This window comes from Carassius gibelio, chromosome A14 (assembly GCF_023724105.1).
Source record: "Carassius gibelio isolate Cgi1373 ecotype wild population from Czech Republic chromosome A14, carGib1.2-hapl.c, whole genome shotgun sequence".
NCBI classification, from domain to species: Eukaryota; Metazoa; Chordata; class Actinopteri; order Cypriniformes; family Cyprinidae; genus Carassius; species Carassius gibelio.
In genome coordinates this window covers 13811460-13830047 of record NC_068384.1, presented here as the reverse complement: position 1 = coordinate 13830047, position 18588 = coordinate 13811460, and the positions used below count along the sequence as shown (strand labels likewise).

The following is an 18588-nucleotide window of genomic DNA, read 5'->3' as shown; positions in this document are numbered from 1 at the left end:
TTAACTTGTTTAACATAATTTATACTCTCTTTTTATTGTAATTTAATTGAAGCCTTCCACATCTTTTGCTGATTTGGACATGCTACGGTGAAATAAAAACAGTAAACCCAAGGAAAGTAAAAAAATGTGATCAAAATACTTTGGCATCTCTTTGATATGCCTAGAAACAAATCTATCAAACTAGATGCCTTTGTAACATTCTGAAAATTACATCTGATCATAGGCGCCCGCTACATGAGTTTGGGCTTTTGCCTTCAGGTCGAAGATTTATGATTCCAGTGTTACTTAAAACTAGGGAGGAAATAATCCTTACCTCAGTAAAAGGGTCTTTTTTTATTTTTTTTAATGAGTTGGTCTCAGGAACAATTTTAAGGGACTGTTCCTTTTTTGCTTTATATCGTGTTTTTGTATCTATGTTGTACTACAACTACCATATTGTAATGTAAAACAGATTTTTACAACTATAACACCGGATTTATTTATGATATGAAAAAGCATGCTGGTCTTCAATAACACATCATGTTAAAAACTAGGAAAGTGTCTAAGAAAGATAGCATTTGTATACAAATATGTAATGCTTTCTTGATTTGTCAGCAATTATTGTTGTGCAATTTAATTTTAAAAGCTCAGCATTTATGAAGTACTATATCTGGTTAGATCTATATATACCTTGTAAGGACAAAAGAAACTGCTGTATTTGTAAAATTGTACTTAAGATATTTATTATGCACAAGGTACAGTACAAAATCATGGGTCTCTAACATGGCAGCAAACTTTTTGCCCAACTGTCCTCAGGAAACGGTCATCTACATTTCATCTTGTTCATGGTGTCAATGGGCCATAGCGCTGAAACACAGCAGCAGGTTTAACAAACATACAAGAAACAGGGAACACAAAAATGAGTGAGAAAGATTATACAAAGACCATAAATACAAAGAGACAAAAAGTATGACTTTAAAAGTAACACAGAGCTAAAAAAAAAAAAAAAAAAAAAAAAAAAGGTTGATGATAAAAAAAAAAAGCTTTTTAAAAAAGCATCCTTGTAAATTGAGTTGCAATTGCAAAATGTTACAGAACTACAAATAATGAGTGTAAGGCCTGAAGGCATTAAAAACCTATTGTACTATAACAGTGATAGAAACAGGTTCTTGTGAATATGAACATTACTTCATTACATGAGGCAGTTTTTCAAACAGGAATTGGACCTAATGCACTGATGTTGCAAACATAATTTTTAAGATTCAAGTGATGGTGAGATAAATTTTTATCTAGGCTCATAAATCTAAATGCTGCAAAATTAAACCATAATATGACTACTGGAATAAAAGATGTTCTTCAGAATTTTTGTATTTTTAATCAAATTAAGACTGGATTTGTTGTCTAAATATGCATTTTTAAGGGTCATCTGCATCCCTCAGATATTAAATGCAAAGTCTTAATGGAGTATGACAAAGCAGCCACAATGAAGTGCCATATGTTTCATCAGGCAGATCTACACGGTATGCTGAATGAACAGCTTGGAATTGACCAATGGCAAAGTTATGGGAATCATGAATATATAAATGACGCTTTGAAATTTCTCCTGAACTTTTGAGTCTGAAAGAGTGCAAAACATTCAGAGGCACCTTTTAAAGTTAACCTGCTCATAGACACATACAAACACAAATAGCAGGAAACCATAACCTGCAGATATGTAACACAATGTGGGGTGGGGTTTTACTGGAATGAGGCATCTGGGGATTTTTTTAACAGCATTCTGAGATGGTAGTTGAATTTAAGTAAATAGGGAAAGTACAATTAGGCCTTACACAATATCCATCTTATCTAAGAAGTACAAACTCATCTTTCCTAAAAGCTTTCAAGACTCAAAGGCCACAAGCTTGGAGAATGAAAAAATGATACAATCACTCCTCTAGACTTTACAAAACCTTAAATCTATGAAGTTTCTTTAGTCTTGACATAAAATTTCTTTAGTCTTGACATAAAGGTGAAGTAAAATGACAGGAACACAAATGCAACAAAAAAGTGCATGTTTGAAATCAAGCAGGATGATGCCGGGAATGTTATATTTCCTTGTCCTTTTTGATAGTAGCAGTCTTTTTTTATTCACAAATCAGCTAAAAATATGTACTAGGACTATTATTATTCATTCTCATGTAGCCACTCTATGATACAAACAGACAGCCATGAAGAAATCATTTCAAGTACTGTGATCCGTGGAGCTTTAAGCCATTTTTGGCCTTGTGATGTGGCTATGTCAGTGTAATCCCCCGGTGAAGGGACTGAACATTAGTCGTCTGCTGCTTTATTGCATTCTCTTTCCTCTGATTTTGTAAACAAGACACAACTGTATGGTTCGTGGTGCCCCTATTTCAACCCTCTGTGAGGTCATCTTTCTGGTTAGATCAGAGAATGTAAACTTGAGGAAAATTTTAAAAAGCACAAAAGAGCACCAGACACTAATTATATACCAACAAAAGGACTGAAAAAAATAAAATCACAGTCCCACAGCACCAGGTCCAACCCTCTTTAAGGACTTTTCCAAGAGGACTTGGGTTGAGAAGGCAAGCTGATCCCATCTTCAACTTAAGAATGTTACACATGTCCATCATTCTCAAAAGCATTCAGCTGAGCACCGAGCGGAAAAATGGCAGTTGACTTTCCCTACAGATCACCTTCTGTGCCCATCAGAGTGAGAGTTTTTGTGTGAGAGATAGACATCTAGCAAAAAATGCAGGAGAGCTCACTTTTCTCCTTCGACAAACTCATCCCATGATGATTCCCGGTCTTCCTCCTCCACTTCCCCCAAATCCTCAGTTTCTTCAAATTCATCATCCACAAATTCATCTCCCCAGTCCTCGTCAAGACTCGCCTTTTCTTCCTCCTCATCATTGAATCCCATCCCTCTGTAGTCCATTTCTTCATCATCGTCCACAACCTCAAGGTCTTCTTCTCCTTCATCCCCGATCACCCCTTCCACCACCTCACCTTCATCACTCATATCTTCCTCCTTGATGTCCTTAGAAGGAGAGGAGGGTGGAAAAACTATGTTGTCCACCACCTCGTCTGCATACGGGTGTCTTTGGGCTTGGAACGCATGTCTGTTGGGGGCGGGAATGAAGAGCGGGGCAGCAGGCGGTAGGGCAGTTGGGGGTATCCTGCCTGACACTGACATATTGGGCAGAGGGGGTAGGATAGGAGTACCGGGCACGTACTCTCGAATTTCACCTGGTTCCAGAGGATCGGGGCCGCATGGGTCGTGTTCGCTGCAGGACAGCTTGCCGTCCAGTTTGGATATGAACAGCATTCCCTCGCGGTGCTGTTTGCAGTAGGAGTTGGGACACATCTCGCAGTAGGATGCTGCCTCCCTTCCGCACTCATTACACTGATGCCACGGACACTCCCAGCGGCCTGAAAAATGCATATAGTGCAGCTTCAGTTATGATTCAGCTTGAATAAAATCCTGAGCTGACCAAATAGCCAATAATGGGAGCGTTATTTCATTTTTTTTTACATTAAAAACAAGAACATTAATTTGAAATGCTGGAAAATAATATATATGTGTACTTTAACATTTTAATTTATTAAATATTTTAATTTAATAAATTCCAAATATTATATTACCATTTAATTTAATGCTGCCTCTTTTAATGCTGTCAGAAATCAGGAGATTAATTGTGATTATTGTCCTCTTTTGATAGTTTTAACCAGAATTTAAAAAAAATTCCACAGAAATATTAAGCAGAACAGTAGTGATAATACATAGAAATGTTTCATGTGCAGCAAGTGGAGTAATGACTGCTGAAAATTCAACTGGAATAAATAAAACTTTATATTAAAAGGAAAAAAGATTTATTTTCAACCCTAATGTTATTAAGCTACGAGTTGAGTGCAAAGAAAACAAAAATAACGACTTTATTCAACAATTTCTTCTCTTCCATGTCAGTCGAAGTACGTTTACAAGAGTATCAAGATACATGCGTGTGGTGCTGCTGACGCAAGACACGGTGATCTGATGCGCTGCACCTTGTTTACAAGCAGAAAAATGCTGAACAAAAAACACGTCTTCGTAAATAAATATCTGAGGATTTCGACAGAGTAGATGACTTGCGATTTTTTTGCCCAGCTTTATTTATTTGAACCAGAATATACAGATGATAAACTAAGAGAGATGGACGTTCTACGTCAGAGCGGCGGTTCCTGCATCAGCAGCATCACACACACACATGCTCCGTGGTACTCTCATGAACACATCGTAGACTGACATGCAAGAGAAGAAATTGTTAAATACAGTCACTGTCTTTGTCTTCTATGTGAACAAAAATTATTCTCGCAGCTTCATAAAATTACAGTTAAACCACTGATGTCACATGAACTATTTAAACGATGTCCTTCTACCTTTCTGGACCTTGAATGTGTCAGTTGCCTTGCTGTCTATGAAAAGTCAGAAAGCTGTCAGATTTCATCATAATTATCTTGAAGATGAATGAAGGTCTTACAGGTTTGGAACGACATGAGGGTGAGTAATTACTGGCAGAATTTTCATTTTTAGGTGCACTATCCCTTTAAGAAAATACAACTTAAATTAGATACAAGAGACTCGTGTTCTTGAGTCATTCACCTGCAGGTCTCTTGGACAGATTCAGACAGTCGGCATGATAGACCTTGGGGCAGCCGAGCTTCTTACAAGACACAATCTGCCCTCCATCACCACAGTAGAAGCATTCATCCTCCCGCTCCTTGGCGACCTCTAACTGGCTCTTACGCTTCCCTGCAACCTTCTTCTTCAGTTTCCGCACCTTGTCTTCAGATGAAGGCTGATTCTGAAGCAAAAAGTGTTTTCACATTGAGTATGATGGAATATGAAAAATAACATACACCAACTTCAACCATGAACACGATACACACAGCATGTCATACCTTTGGTCTGTCACCAAGGAATCCGCTGCAGTTGGGTGCTCCACATTTACACACCGTCTTCCCATTACCAAGACACTCCAAGTTATAGTTAAAAGTGAGTTCAACACCTGAGAACAGCCAACAAATCTATTAAGCAAACATTCTAGCACCATAATATTTGGTTCAGATTCAAACTCACCTGTAGGAATGTCCTCTAATGCAAAAAGCCCAACTCTGGTGTCTCCATTCACCGTCCACTTCTGTGTCTCACAGTTCGGCTGGCAGCTGTGGTTCATAAAACGCGACTGGTTTCCCTTCGGCCCGGCATCTATTATCCGATCCTGCACATACACAGAAAACAGAGCCCAATGTCAAAGTAAGCGGGGAAGATGTTATCAGGATAATCAAGATTGAGAATCACCGCAGGTGACTGACCTTATCCAGTGTGAGCATGTAGAAGTTACAGATATTGTTTTCCTGTGCATGTTTGATCCTGGATCGACACTCCTCTTCGTCAATGACCTCTCCAACATACTCATTCACAAAAGCTCCCTATGGTGGAGTAACGTAATCAAATTAAATGGGGAAAAAAGAGACATAGTCGTGTGTGTGTGTGCGCGTGTAAAAACAGCCCACCTTCTTGATGTCAGACACACTGCGCAAACCCCAACCACGCGCCAGTGTCCTGAAGATCTCCACCTCAGTGTACTGGCGTTTGGTGAAGCATTGGTTCTGACAGCGTTCCCCTGCTGGACACACTTGAGGATGACACTCGTACATTAGCATGCGGTTGATGCACTCCGAGTCAATGCCGCACGGGTTCTCGTCCGAGACTTTGCAGTTGCAGCGTGGGATCTCAGACAGATCTGCTGTGATGATTTGCACCTTCCCTATCAGTCTGTTCACCTGAGAGAAAATCGATCGTTGTGCATGAGGAATAGCAAAATGAGATCAGTGTCAACATCTGAGCTTTTGAAATGATTTACCTTTATGTGTTTGTATGGCGGAGGTTTCTTGTCATTCTTCCTGTCTTCTTGAAGCTGTCTCATCTCCTTCTCCGCCTGCAGTTCCCTGAACCTTTCCGCTACTTCATTTAAAGCTGAGAAAAAGAAATTGATCTTCCTGTTTGAAGCAGTTTACTCTTAACATTAAAAGAATCCACATTGTAAATGTTAATCAATAGTTGCTACAACTGGCAGGCTTTAAGTGGTATCATAACAGCATACCATCAATTAAAACCTCAATAAACACATAAAGTGACATACAATATCATCATGCGATAACGTGTCAAGTTAACAGAAGATTAATCAGATTTCCTCCAAGTTATAAAAGTTCATGTCAAGTTTCTCCACACCAGCTTCAAAATGTCATATATTATTTATTTGTCCAAAATCCCATTCCACATATCCATATTTTAGATAGGAAACATGTTTTGAAGCCGAGTGTGTGAACGACAGTGTGAAGTCGCTTGTTAGTATAGCACTTAAATAGTTAAGTGTGTTTGATTGTGCTATCTATGTTAGAATACTACTAGTGCATACTACCTTTCTTATAGACTGCATCTGCACCCTTTCCCATTTTTTCCTTATTGTTGGCATCCCCTTCCATGTAGGGAAAACAGCGAGCCTGATATGTCCACACGTAGTCTTTGGAGCCAAAGAAGTGCACAGGAAACTCCCCCACCTCATGCCTCAAGCGGAAGATGTTCTCAGGAACGTTTTTTGGTTGAGTCACTTCAGCGGGCCACCACCTGGAACAAAAGGTCAGAAATACCTCATTGACCACTGCACTGTAATTATCAAGGGAGAATGGTATTGGTGAAACACCACACAAACCTGTAGCGGCCCACTTTCACCCACAGAATGTCCTTGTAGTGGGGTTTCTTTCCCGCTCGACAGTCGTTACAGAACCAGCTTCCCTGGGGCATGTCAATGTTCAGACACTCACGGTGAAAGGCAGCAGGACAAGATTCACAGCAGAGCAGACTTCCTCCTATAGGGAGAGACAGAAAACCAATGTAATTGTAATAAACAACCGTAGTAAAATCTTTGCTCGGTCTTCATGACTCATTATAACACAAACTAGATTTTTATATTCAAAACTTAAATGAATGATGATGAATGATCTTTTGCAAATGTAGAAATTCGATTAACAATTGGAATCAATTTGATTCCGATTAATGAGTTGATTCTGTATTTTCTCTTTTAGAAAATTGTGGCGAGGTTGTCATGCAATTAAAGCATTTTATTTCAGTAGTGAGTATTAATAGTAGTGCCAACCAATGTGTTGGCAGCTCTATCAACGATTTGTGCATGTTTGACTCTAAAACTATTTCGCTGTCATCTGCACCTGCGGAGAGATCAAACATGAATTGTTCGGAAAACTGCCCACAACAAGTGTCAATGTGAGTTAAGGATAGAACAGACAGTGTAAAAGGTTACAAAGAGTGCAGTGCACAATCTCCAAAAATTCTCGAAATCATGAATAATTCCATTTTTAACTTGCTGCCATGATGCTGGATATCATAGGGTCTGCGTGTAACACTCACCAGGCAAAAACTAAGCAAATCTGCCCGCTTAGAAAATAATAGCCTTGGCAAGCACCACTAATAATTTTAACAGACAGATCCACGAGGACTGGACTACACACCTTCAGAACACACAAAACACCAGCTGACATTAATGTGTTCATGGTTTTTGCACCCTTTGCGTGGAGTGAAGTGGTTGGGGCACAGGAAGCTGTTATTAGCCAATGGGACACTGCCGGCAGCCATACAGTAGTCATTGGCGTGGTAGGCCACAGGGCAGCGGACGCAGCGAGTCAAACGGCCTGCGAGATCGACAAGTTATGATCAGTGACACAAAATCATGCTGCTGTAAAACATTGAAACATGTTTTATTTTGTATGTAATCTTTTCAAATGTAATATCTGAATTCTAGGCACCTTTGGAAATGCTAGGGTTGGCGGGGTTGGTGATGTAGCAGGCCAGACAGACGTGGAGGGAGCAGCGGAAGCCGCGGTTCTGAGCGACGGTGGGGGAATATTTCAGTATGCATTCCATGTGATAAAACTTCCCACACACTGGGATCATACACCTCCTGACCTCCTTGTCAGGAGTTTTACACACAAAACATGTGTGCACACCTACAGCAAGGAAGAAGAGAAAAGACATACAAAGAAATTAAGGTGTTCACGTGTATATCTTAGACTGCAACTGGATTTTTCGGTGCATTACAATATCACAACTGGAGTTTATATATGCTTAAAATCATAATTAAAAACAAAATTAACAAACACAGCTGCAAAAATGAAATGAGTTCTTATTTATTTAAACTTCACTAGAAAATTATATATATAAAAAAAACAGAAAACAATTTTAATGATTGGCAATGCTGTCAGTAGATTTTCAGAGCTTACACAAAGAAGAATATAATGTCTTATCAGCCAATCCAGACCATTTCAAAATGGGCAAATATGAAATTAAGCAGCCTGGCTGATATATTGTATATTGCTGGTTACTCACCCGTCTTGCACTCTTGGCAGATAAACCGGCCTTTAGGGGTCTCAGTGAGGCCGATGCACTGCAGATGGAAGGCACCACAGCACTGCCCCTCACAGAGGAGCAGTTCACCCGTTTTCTCACAAACCTACAACACATAGTCACAAAACAATTTTATACTCAACGCTATGGGAATTTTTAGGACAAAAACTACCATTCAAAAGTAGTAAGAAGTACGTTTTTGAACTCACACGGCTGCGTTTATTTGATCAAAACGGTAAAAAAGTAATATTTTGAAACATCAATAATATTTAAAATAACTTTTTCTAATTCAATATATTTAAAATGTAGTTTATTCCTGTGATGACAAAGCTGAATTTTCAGCAGTCATTACTCCAGATCCTTCAGAAATCATTCTAATATGCTGACTTGCTGCTCAAGAAACATTATTTATGACAGCTGAAAACAGTTGTGCTGCTAGGGGAAACCACAACAGGATTTCTTTATGAACTTTTATCTCTATCTTTTCTGATCATTTTACTCCATCCATACTAAATAAAAGTATAAAAAAGTAAAAAAAAAAATATATATGAAAACAATAAATCACAGTGAAGGCAAAGGTTTCCACTGTATTGTTTATTAATATATAACCAATCAACAAATAAAGCTCATAAAGTAAACTTATATATGAAAGTGAAATTATATTGGGTAAATCTAATATTTTTTGCATCCAGCGTTTGATATATATATATATATATATATTTATGTACATACATACATAGGAAGTTTACCTGGCAAACATTCTCCTTCAATGATGCACCTCCACCTTTCTCCCCTGATTTTCTATTGGTCGAGAACCCTGTTACATCACCTGATAAAGAATCTCTGCTTGAAAAAGCACTGTCATTGAGTCCTGCACCAAACACCTGAAAATGTAACAAAAAACTATTATACAACTCTATTTATAGAGATATATCTCAGCTTGATGAATCAATGAATCAAAACGCAGAAAAAGCTAGATCATAAGGTTTGAATCACGAGGGTTAGTGAGTGATGACATCATATTTATTTTAGGCTGATGAAAAATGTGCAGCTAATAATAATGACCTCAGAGATCAGGGAGTCCTCGCCGTTTGTGTCGGACTCCTTCGCCTGAGGCTTAGACGGGCTGCACTGCTCTCCTTCAAGCTGGATCTGGGAGTCACTGGCTGTGTCCTGCTGGATTGGGGATGATGTTCTTATTTCATCCTCACTTTGAGCTGCTGCTAAGGATGACAGAAATAAACATCATTCTGCATTTTTGGAAAATAGAATGGTGGACCAATCAAACAATATTCTCAATAAAATACAACAAATACATGAAACAATATAATGATAAGAATCACACAGAGAAAACAAACCTGATGCAGCAGCACACGGGCTTGATGGTGCAGGCTCTTCCTGTTTCTGTAAAAAAAATTACATATTTATAACTATTTTATAATGGTTGAATTGCTGTAAAAAATTATATTTACTCAAATTAAAAAAAGTACTGTGTATATAAAGTGTACAATAATAAAGTAGATTTAAGTACTTACGTACATTTAAATATATTATTAGATTAATTAATTATAGATTCGAAGTGGTAGTTCATGTACAAATAGTGAGTTCTTCACTGTCTCTGTAATTTACTTATTTATATAGTTTAATCATCTTAAATGTAGAGTTAGATCATGTGTTTTTATACTTGATTTTTTTATTTATTGTATCCTAACCCTAACTGATGTATTTAAACAATGTGATCTAATCATGAATATTTGTTTGTTGTACATAACGTTTCTTTGCATAGACACGAAAACATATAATAATTATATAATTAATATATGTTTGTGTCGTGTCATCAAAACCAATTTAATAAAATTTACTATATGCATTACTAAAAAAAAATACATTTCATATAAAGCACATCCCAAAACATTACCTGCAAATCTTTGACCTCTGATTGATTTGGGCTGTTTTCTTGTTGTTTACTCTCCTGATTTACCAATGGTAAAACAAACAAACAAAACGGTAAAAACAAGAGCCCAAAACAGAAATCATATCGAGACCACAAATTTAACACTAACCTCTTTTTTTGGGATCTTTACAGAATCCTCAATGGTGGAGTCTAGAATTTTATGCACAGTCTTACGTGGTCTCTTTCTATCCGAGGGTGCTGCATCAGAAATATAAAAGGTGTTTATATCTACAGCTGACATTTACAAGTGAAGTAAAGTGTCTTAAACTACACGTTCTTACCAGATTTCTTTTCACATGACTCTCTGGTTAGCGATGGGCCTTCACAGGATGAGGATAACGGTGTTGAAGGTGATACGAGATTATCTGCTGGTTCTTTCTGCTCCTCTGGTGTGGCCTGCTCAGAGGGGTTTTCAGGTGAAGAGCTTAAAACATCAGGTGTGATCTGCTCAGGTGACGGCTCATCAGTGTTAGTGTTGGCGATCCAAGATACCTTCAGGAAAGGCATGAAATAACACTATTCACATAAACCAATACAGTTTGTACATGTTAGGAATACCTGACGAATTATGACATCATTTTAGTACTTTCTGTATGGAAAGCTGCACCAGAAAATATATTTCCGATGCTCTCAAATCTCATTTGCGTATATTCAAACTTCGCATCTTGTGTTGCATTGTGCCACAAGTCAATGTCAATGACAGCAAACATCATTGGCTCTTGCATGCATTTGAATATTTTGAATTGAATGCAAGCATGAATGAGACTACGACACAAACTACGAATTATAAAGGCCTTGGTCACTTTTAAAGCCTGATAACTGTAGCATCCACTTTTGTTGTATGGAGATGAGCAAAATATTACAACATCTAAAATTCTACATGGAAGAAGGTCAAATATGTTTTAAACTACATGGGAGTGAGTATAATGACAGAATGTTACTGAAAGTAACATTTTCAATACTAAAAAAAAAAAAAAGACCAGTTTTTGTAGATTGAAGTCCTTTGGTTCAACAGAAACAGTTGTATAATTAGCTTACCGTTTTACAGGACTCAGGAGTTTTCTTTGTTTTCTTCTTTGTGGAAAAGATTTGCTCATATTCTTCACTGGATTCAATCAGCCTCTTGCTTGGTTTCCTGAGCCTTTTGTTTTCTGAGAACAGAATAATTCAAAATTCACTGAATTTAGCCCAAAACATTTTTAACTTTTGAGACTTAATCTAATATCTCCTGAAGTTACCTGAAGCATCTTTTTTATCAGGGATGTCAGGATTAGTCGCTTCTTCTTCAAGACTGTCTTTGAAAACTCCATTTAGCTCCGTGGACTCCTTCACTATATCTTGATTCAATCCAATCGGATCGCTCTTAGGCTTGGTGCTTTTCCCAATACCAGACTCAAAAGTTTGCCATCGCTTTTTAGGAGCAACCTTGGAGATGGTGCCCTTGCCACAGACATCAGTAACAGCATCATGGTGAGAGTTGGAAAGTTCCCCTAGCAGAGGCAAACTCTTTTCAAGTGCATCCAAACCTACTGATGAGTTCTGCTTTTTCAGCGTAGAAACTACATTGTTCCCACCATCGTGTTTTTGTGTCTCCTTCTTCACTGATGATTTCGGCTTGGCCTTGCTCCGTTTTGAGCTGTTTGGTGTTGACGTCTTTCCCTGCCGACTGTTCTGATCCGCGATTACCTTCCAGTCCTTTTCACAAAGCACCTCATTTGTTGCTTCTTCTCCAGGTGGAATAAAAGAAGGTTCTTCCCTGATGAGAGAGGATGGAGACATAGGAGGGAGGGTTAAAGGTTTCCCTTCTTTCTCCCGGCTGTCGTGCAGATCCTTCAGGATCATTAGGAAAGTGCTGAATTTGTAGTTTGAATCCGCACAGAGCGAAGGTTCTCCTGAGCTGCATTCGTCTTTGACAAGAGACCTGAAAGAAAGCTCCTTCATATCCTGGAAAGCATCCATAGGAGAGATCGAGGGAGATGGGATGGACGAAGACGAAGTGTCTAAAATCATGCTCTCGTTTTTGATTTTCACAGAATCGAGGGAGGATTTATTCACATCTGACTTGGACCCTTTTTGTCGAGGTCCTTTATGAACGCCATTTTTCTCATTTCGGATTCTGGTAAACTTAATAAGAGTTGGGTTTGGGGGGGTGTGGGAGTTCGAGTCATCCGTGGACTCTTCACTGGCCTCTGTTTTTACCTGCCACTGATGTTTTGACAACTCAGAATGGTTGGTGGGGGATGAGCACTTGTTATAAAAAGAGGGTTCATCGCCAGCACATGGTGAGCGAGATTCTGGCTCCCGCCTTAAATCTTTCTCCTCGGTTTCTTCACTGGCAGCAAGTGCTCTTGAGATTAAGCCACTGCTGGCAGGCAAATAATGAGAGTGCATGGCAAAAGACCCATCTGAGGACCCTGGGGAACTGCTTTCCTTCTGTCTGGTGTTCGTAGCCCTAAGTGTTTTTTCTTTGGGCGTTGACTTCTTTAGCTTACGGTTTGTTGTGCATTTTGAAGTAGCCTCTGTTTTCTTCACTGGCTTGTCCACGTTGGCTTTTTTCGTCTTTTTACTTGGATGTACTTTCTTAGGTTTAGTGATCAATTCTTTTGCCGCATCCTCCTGCGGCAAGTCCTCTGAACGTTTGGGGCAAAGAATCCTTGGGACAGAGTCAATATCTGAATATGGACTATCTACGGCATCTGGTTTGTGCCCTTCAGCAGCTGTGGAAGGTTTGTAGCTGTCTGTTGAAGGGTTTGAGGATGGTTTAGACGATAAAGCATTTTCAGTTAGATTCACGGGAGATTTTACAGTTGAGCTGTTCTTCTTAGTTGCCTTCTTTTTTCTTCCAGTGCCAGGTTTTCCTCTGATTTTAACGGATGCATGTAGTCCATTGGTCAAAAGTGAGCTTGATGATATGGACTGTGTAGTAGATGTCTGACAAGCAGGACTATTTGGTGCCTTGTCTTCTGTGATAGGCATGTGGACATCCCGAATTACAGTCAATGGAGGTTCGATATTTAACCGCTGGGTCAGTGCTGCCTCTGCCTCCAAGACACTAGCTTTCCATGAGGACATTAGACGCTTAGGAACCTGTAGAATGAACAAAACACGTTAACTTTCTATCAAAAGCATCAATGTCAGTTGATCATAAACATTCATCTTTTAAAATATAACAAGTTACAAGTTTGCAACACACAAAAGCTTTACCGTGTATTTATAATCTTTGTCCTTCTGTCTTCCTCTCCGTCTAAGTACAGGCAGTTTTTCAAACTGATGACCTCCTTCAAAAGGAAAAGTGGCTTTTGCCGGGACCCAAGCTTGGTCTATGATCTCCCCGAACATCCTGACGAAATAGAGACGGCATGGCCGACGACTGGGGTCTGCAAGAAAATGTCATTATTCTGTGATAATATGACAATGAGCTCTAAGAATTTTTTTTACATTGAAGACATTTTGGTTTCCATGATAATAATGCTAAATATTTTGTAACATGCTAAATAGAAATATAAATAATAACATGTGCATTTACTTTCTTGAACACGGCAAAAACAAAATATCTACACTGTGTGTCGTCTGTCTTGCAAAATACATGTGGAAGAACTTCTATTGCTTTTAGAACAAAATCGGTCTGCAGACACTCTAAATTCTAAGTAAAAGTTGAACAAGTGCATAAATAATAACCACATTATGTCAATAAAATGTCTCATTATGAATGTCATCTCACCCATGTGAAATTAAGCATCCACTATGAATAGTCATACAAAAGGGGTTAAAACAAAAGAGATCACCTTTCATTTTGGTGTGGACTTCAATCTGTGGGTCAATGGTTACATGACAGGGCCACCAGGGTCTGCGGTTGAATTTGGCCCACACGACATCTTCAGCAGAGTACTTTATACCGGGGAGCTGCTTCTTCTTTGGGCTGTTGGACTTTAGGTTATGATAAAAAGTTGTCAGTTTAATCATCATTCGTTAAACATCATTAACATGAGTCAAGACAGCTTGAGTTGTTTGTTTAGGCTACTCTTGAAATTGTATTTGCGCATATTATTTATAATTATTACAGTTCGCATTGATTGATGTTATTGTCATTGTCTGAAGCGACTGCATGCCATATTTTCACAGTAGATGAAAATAAACAGCCTGAAAACCCTATAAAACTAAAAAACTTTTATTGCTTTTTCTATAGTATTAAGCCTCAGTTGCCAACTATACATTGGATTGGTTTCTGCTTTAAAAAATTAAAAAATAAAATTAAAAAAGTATCACTATGCTTATTATAATGTTATTATAATTAAGCATGCAGAATAACATAAATGGACTTTAAAAGGATGAACTGCCACTTTTAATGATTACATAATTGTGGCATATCCATATTGTGATCACGATTAAAAATGTGGTTAATTGTGTAGCCCTAACTTAACTGCAACCCACGAGCGAGTGAAATATTGATCTAGTCCATACTACAGCCTTTGTCCTTCCCGTGACAAAGATCATGGTCAGCTTAGTTTCACAAAAATAAGTACGAACCAGCAAGCACTTAGTGTACACCTTTGCTCCACTGGGAAAAATAAGCTCCTACTCAACTGTGGTTCAAGAGCTGTTCATCTTGAGGGAGGCTAATACAAATGACTTCCATCTATGACAGCTTGTACTTTAAAAACAACTGGGCAATACCAACTGTAAATAAACATGCGTCAGCCTACAAGTAGCAAATATTTTGTTGGGAGTGGAAGTGTGTAATTTCTACACTGTAAATGTCATTGAACTGAATTTCAAAAATAATGATAGTTTTCAAACAAGTTAGCCAAATGTTGTTGTGGCAAAGCAATGTTTTGATGGTGCCAGTGTTTTGAGTTTGTACATGTTAAGATGAGAAAAAAGAAAGAATACACTTTTAATTGCTAAGGTACCATGCAATTACTATGTTTATATAAATAAGGTGCTACTCATTAGCCCTTATGTCATATATAATGCACTGTTTATGAAATAAATAAATGGTATTTTATAGTGATAGATCAACATTTCATTTTGGAATTACCTGCACCATCCGGTAACTGTGGTCAACTGACAGAAGTCATTCTACTTGGTTTAAGTTTAAAAAAAAATGTACCAAGATTGTTGTTACACTGCACATTTGATTTTCAGATATTTCTTAAATTTTGTGTAAAATAAATGCATAATTAAATATGTAAATTAATAATACACACTGTAGGGTCCAAAAAAATCTCAGACTGCTAGGGAAAATGCTTATATTTAGAATTTTTCTGATTGCATACCATTTCTCCCTCTGATTTTGCTTTAATCAGAGAAGCACTTGAGCTGCTCCACATATTTTTATTTGATTTGAAAAGTCCCAAAGAGTGTGCTCCAGTGGAAACAAACACATTTGACTTCACATGATTCATTTCACAAATTTGTTTACCAGATGAGGGACTTAGAAATTGTTCAAAATCTTAACAAAAAGGTATTTTTTATTATTTAATAGTTTATTTCAAGGTTTGAATTTCAGATTTTCAGTGTGGTTTTGTCACCGTTGGACCCCACTGTGTGTGTGTATGAGTTTCTATGTATTTGTATATGTGCATTAAAAAAATAATGGATTTTTCTTCCTGGACAACAGTGCATTCTTTAGGTGGAAACTCTAACAATATAACTTGTACACCTATTAGGAAAAAAACAATCATGTCAGTGAAACAATAAATCTGATGAACATAAAAGCATCTTACAGGATTTGAATGGGAGTCACTGGGTGAATCTGGTCTTTTAGAGAGACAGGAGTTGAAAATTGAAGCACTGTTCACAGTGCTGGGCAGATCACAGTCACTGTCTGAATAATCATCCAAACTGTCAAAATCCTCCATCATGACCTCGACAGGCAAATGTGATAGACTACCAGGGGGGTCAGACTTCACTGTATTTTTAGAAACAAGGTTACAACTTCCATGTTTGTTTTTACTTAGGTCCAGCCTGTGGTTGCTAGGAGCCTTTGTGTTTGCCAGATTTCGTTTCTTGAATTTCTTTGACTTGTCTTTAAAGGGTGCCACCGCATCACCCCTATCATGCTCGTCCTCATCATTATCTTTGCTGTCCCCACTATCAAACAGGGTCGACTCGAAATGCAAAATTCCATTTGGGATGGATGGAAGATGTTCCAAGCTATCAGAGCTTACTGGTGAGAAACCATTTTTGTCCAGATCCTGAATAGAAGTCCTGTCAGTGTTTCCTTGCGAATTGGACGTGTGATAAAGGCCTATTCCGAACTCACTTCCACCAGTGGGATTGTGCATGAGCAATTTATTCCGCCTGTGAAAGTCCTTGTCCTGCAAACTCATGTCGGCATGGTTCACCATAGTGGTCAGGTCCTGAAGCCTCCTCAGCGGACTGTAGTTGGAGGTGGATTCTCTCGTATTGTACGCAAACGGCGATGCAGAGAGCTTGTAGCCAGAGTTTAGGAAATGCATGGCAGACCCCTGGTCCCCCTGCCTCTTTGTGCTTTGGTATCCACAGGAGCTGAGGCGGCTATCAAGTGCCTTGGTCTCCTGTGGATCACCACGACACTCCGAGCCATCCCTGCCAGCCACTTTGTAGGACTGATTCATGTTGTCATGGCTCCATCCTGCGACAAAATACAGGTAAATGCTTTTTAGAATATGTTTTCATAAGATGGCCTATAGTATTAGAACTCAGACTTTTCTTAACTCCTAAGGGGTTGGTTGCAACTGGCCACAAAACACTAATGAGTTGTGTATTAAGCAGAACATTGCAATCTAATTCAAAACAATTAAGAAGCAGAGCACATTGATTCCACATTAACAGCAAAAAACGTAATGTTGCAAAACACCAACATGCACATGCAATACATTCCTGCTGAAAACACAGCTTAAACTGCTAGCTTGTTTCTGCTGGTGCAAACTGGAAGACCAGCTTAATGTGGTCAGAATGTTGTTTGAAGCATGGAAGCTGGTCGACCAGCTAATGACCATCTCAAACCGGCTAGAAACCAGCTATCATGTTCCAAAATAGCTAGCATCTTAAACTGGTTTTTGAAATAGAGTGGCTACTCGTGTCTAAATCGCACCCCTAATAGGCCGTCTTGTCAAGAATCCATCAAGACAAAGATAAGAGAGCTTGAAAAACTCATCGTATATCGCTATGTCAAAGACTCTTCGACATGCTCCTACTGGACTGTTAAAACGTGTCCTCTGCTACCACTGATTTCAGTGTGAATACGCTGGCAAAGTATGTTACATTATCATCATGTGCACCAACAGTTCTCTTACAGTCACCCACGACGGGGAAATGAAAAACGCACCAAATACAAAAGGTACATGAGAGAAATCGTCGGTTTCTTACCATTTACGACTCGGTCAAGACAAAACCACCGGAAAGCCCTTCAAATTCGAGCATGTAGCGCTACTTTTTGTCAATTTGTGAAAGCGGATCTGCAAAATCCCAGCAGCATTTGCACCAGTAGGCCCGGCCTCTGGACTCATTTCTCTCTCCAACATCAAAAATGGAGATTAATAAATAAACGAGAATGAAACTGAGCGCCTGTCACTTTTCCACGAAGCACCAAGTCAATGCATCGAAAGCACGTTTTTCAGCGGCCACGGTTTCTATTGAAATACATGATTGTTTGCCCCGCTTGCCGAGTGCCCCTGGTTTCATATGTGTATTAAAACGAGCCCTGACTGACTGCCTGTATGTGTATGCTGGTGAGAGCGACCAATCGGCACAGCACACCCAACCCCCCAGTATACATCCACTTAACCCGATTCACTGTTTCCCAGGTACATCTCTCTCACTTACGCAAAATCCATGTGGACAATATGCAAGCGCAAGTTTTACTTCGTCCCAAACGCGTCGTGCATACAGTACAGTTGACGTGGTGCGTGTTGGGCGCATGGAAGACAGCAGTGAGCATTTGCTTTTTAACCCTCACGCCATTTGTTTCCTTGTCCTAACAAAGGCGTAACGTTAACTTCCTCCATTTTAGAGAGACCGCTCGTGCTTTGCAAGGTAGCCGACCACAGAAACCGTATGAGTAGAAAACACAATTTATTGGTCTAGATTAACAGCCACGTGCTCCGATATGCTTGACTTTGTTTTTTACTTTGCGCGATTTGCGGGTGGTTGGAAATTAGGCCATGCCACGCATAAGTGTAATATGTCAGACGATTATGGCAAGCGGTTT

General features: G+C 38.9%; 1 protein-coding gene and 1 long non-coding RNA gene across 6 annotated transcripts; one reads left to right on the top strand and one right to left on the bottom strand.

Moving 5' to 3' along the window:
- Positions 1-696: 696 nt before the first annotated feature.
- Positions 697-18528, bottom strand: LOC128027578 (histone-lysine N-methyltransferase, H3 lysine-36 specific). 5 transcript variants are annotated; one of them, XM_052615317.1, is made up of 24 exons: positions 17748-18528; positions 16121-17010; positions 14180-14321; positions 13599-13771; positions 11633-13481; positions 11433-11545; positions 10676-10886; positions 10504-10592; positions 10359-10412; positions 9799-9844; positions 9506-9663; positions 9190-9324; positions 8423-8546; positions 7843-8043; positions 7549-7728; positions 6735-6891; positions 6444-6649; positions 5886-5998; positions 5536-5805; positions 5335-5451; positions 5099-5240; positions 4921-5027; positions 4622-4823; positions 697-3411 (listed from the first exon to the last, which is right to left on the bottom strand). In XM_052615317.1, the coding sequence occupies exons 2-24, from the start codon at positions 16991-16993 to the stop codon at positions 2744-2746; spliced, it is 6330 nt and encodes a 2109-aa protein (XP_052471277.1). In that variant the 5' UTR covers positions 16994-17010; positions 17748-18528; the 3' UTR covers positions 697-2743. The 5 variants fall into 5 exon arrangements, with proteins under 5 accessions (XP_052471277.1, XP_052471273.1, XP_052471274.1 ...); XM_052615313.1 differs by having other exon boundaries at positions 18204-18528; XM_052615314.1 differs by having other exon boundaries at positions 9506-9660; positions 18204-18528.
- On the top strand, positions 13292-15405 carry LOC128027579 (uncharacterized). Its single transcript, XR_008186762.1, has 2 exons — positions 13292-13419; positions 13649-15405. It is a non-coding gene; the product is annotated as an uncharacterized LOC128027579 (long non-coding RNA).
- Positions 18529-18588: the final 60 nt, after the last annotated feature.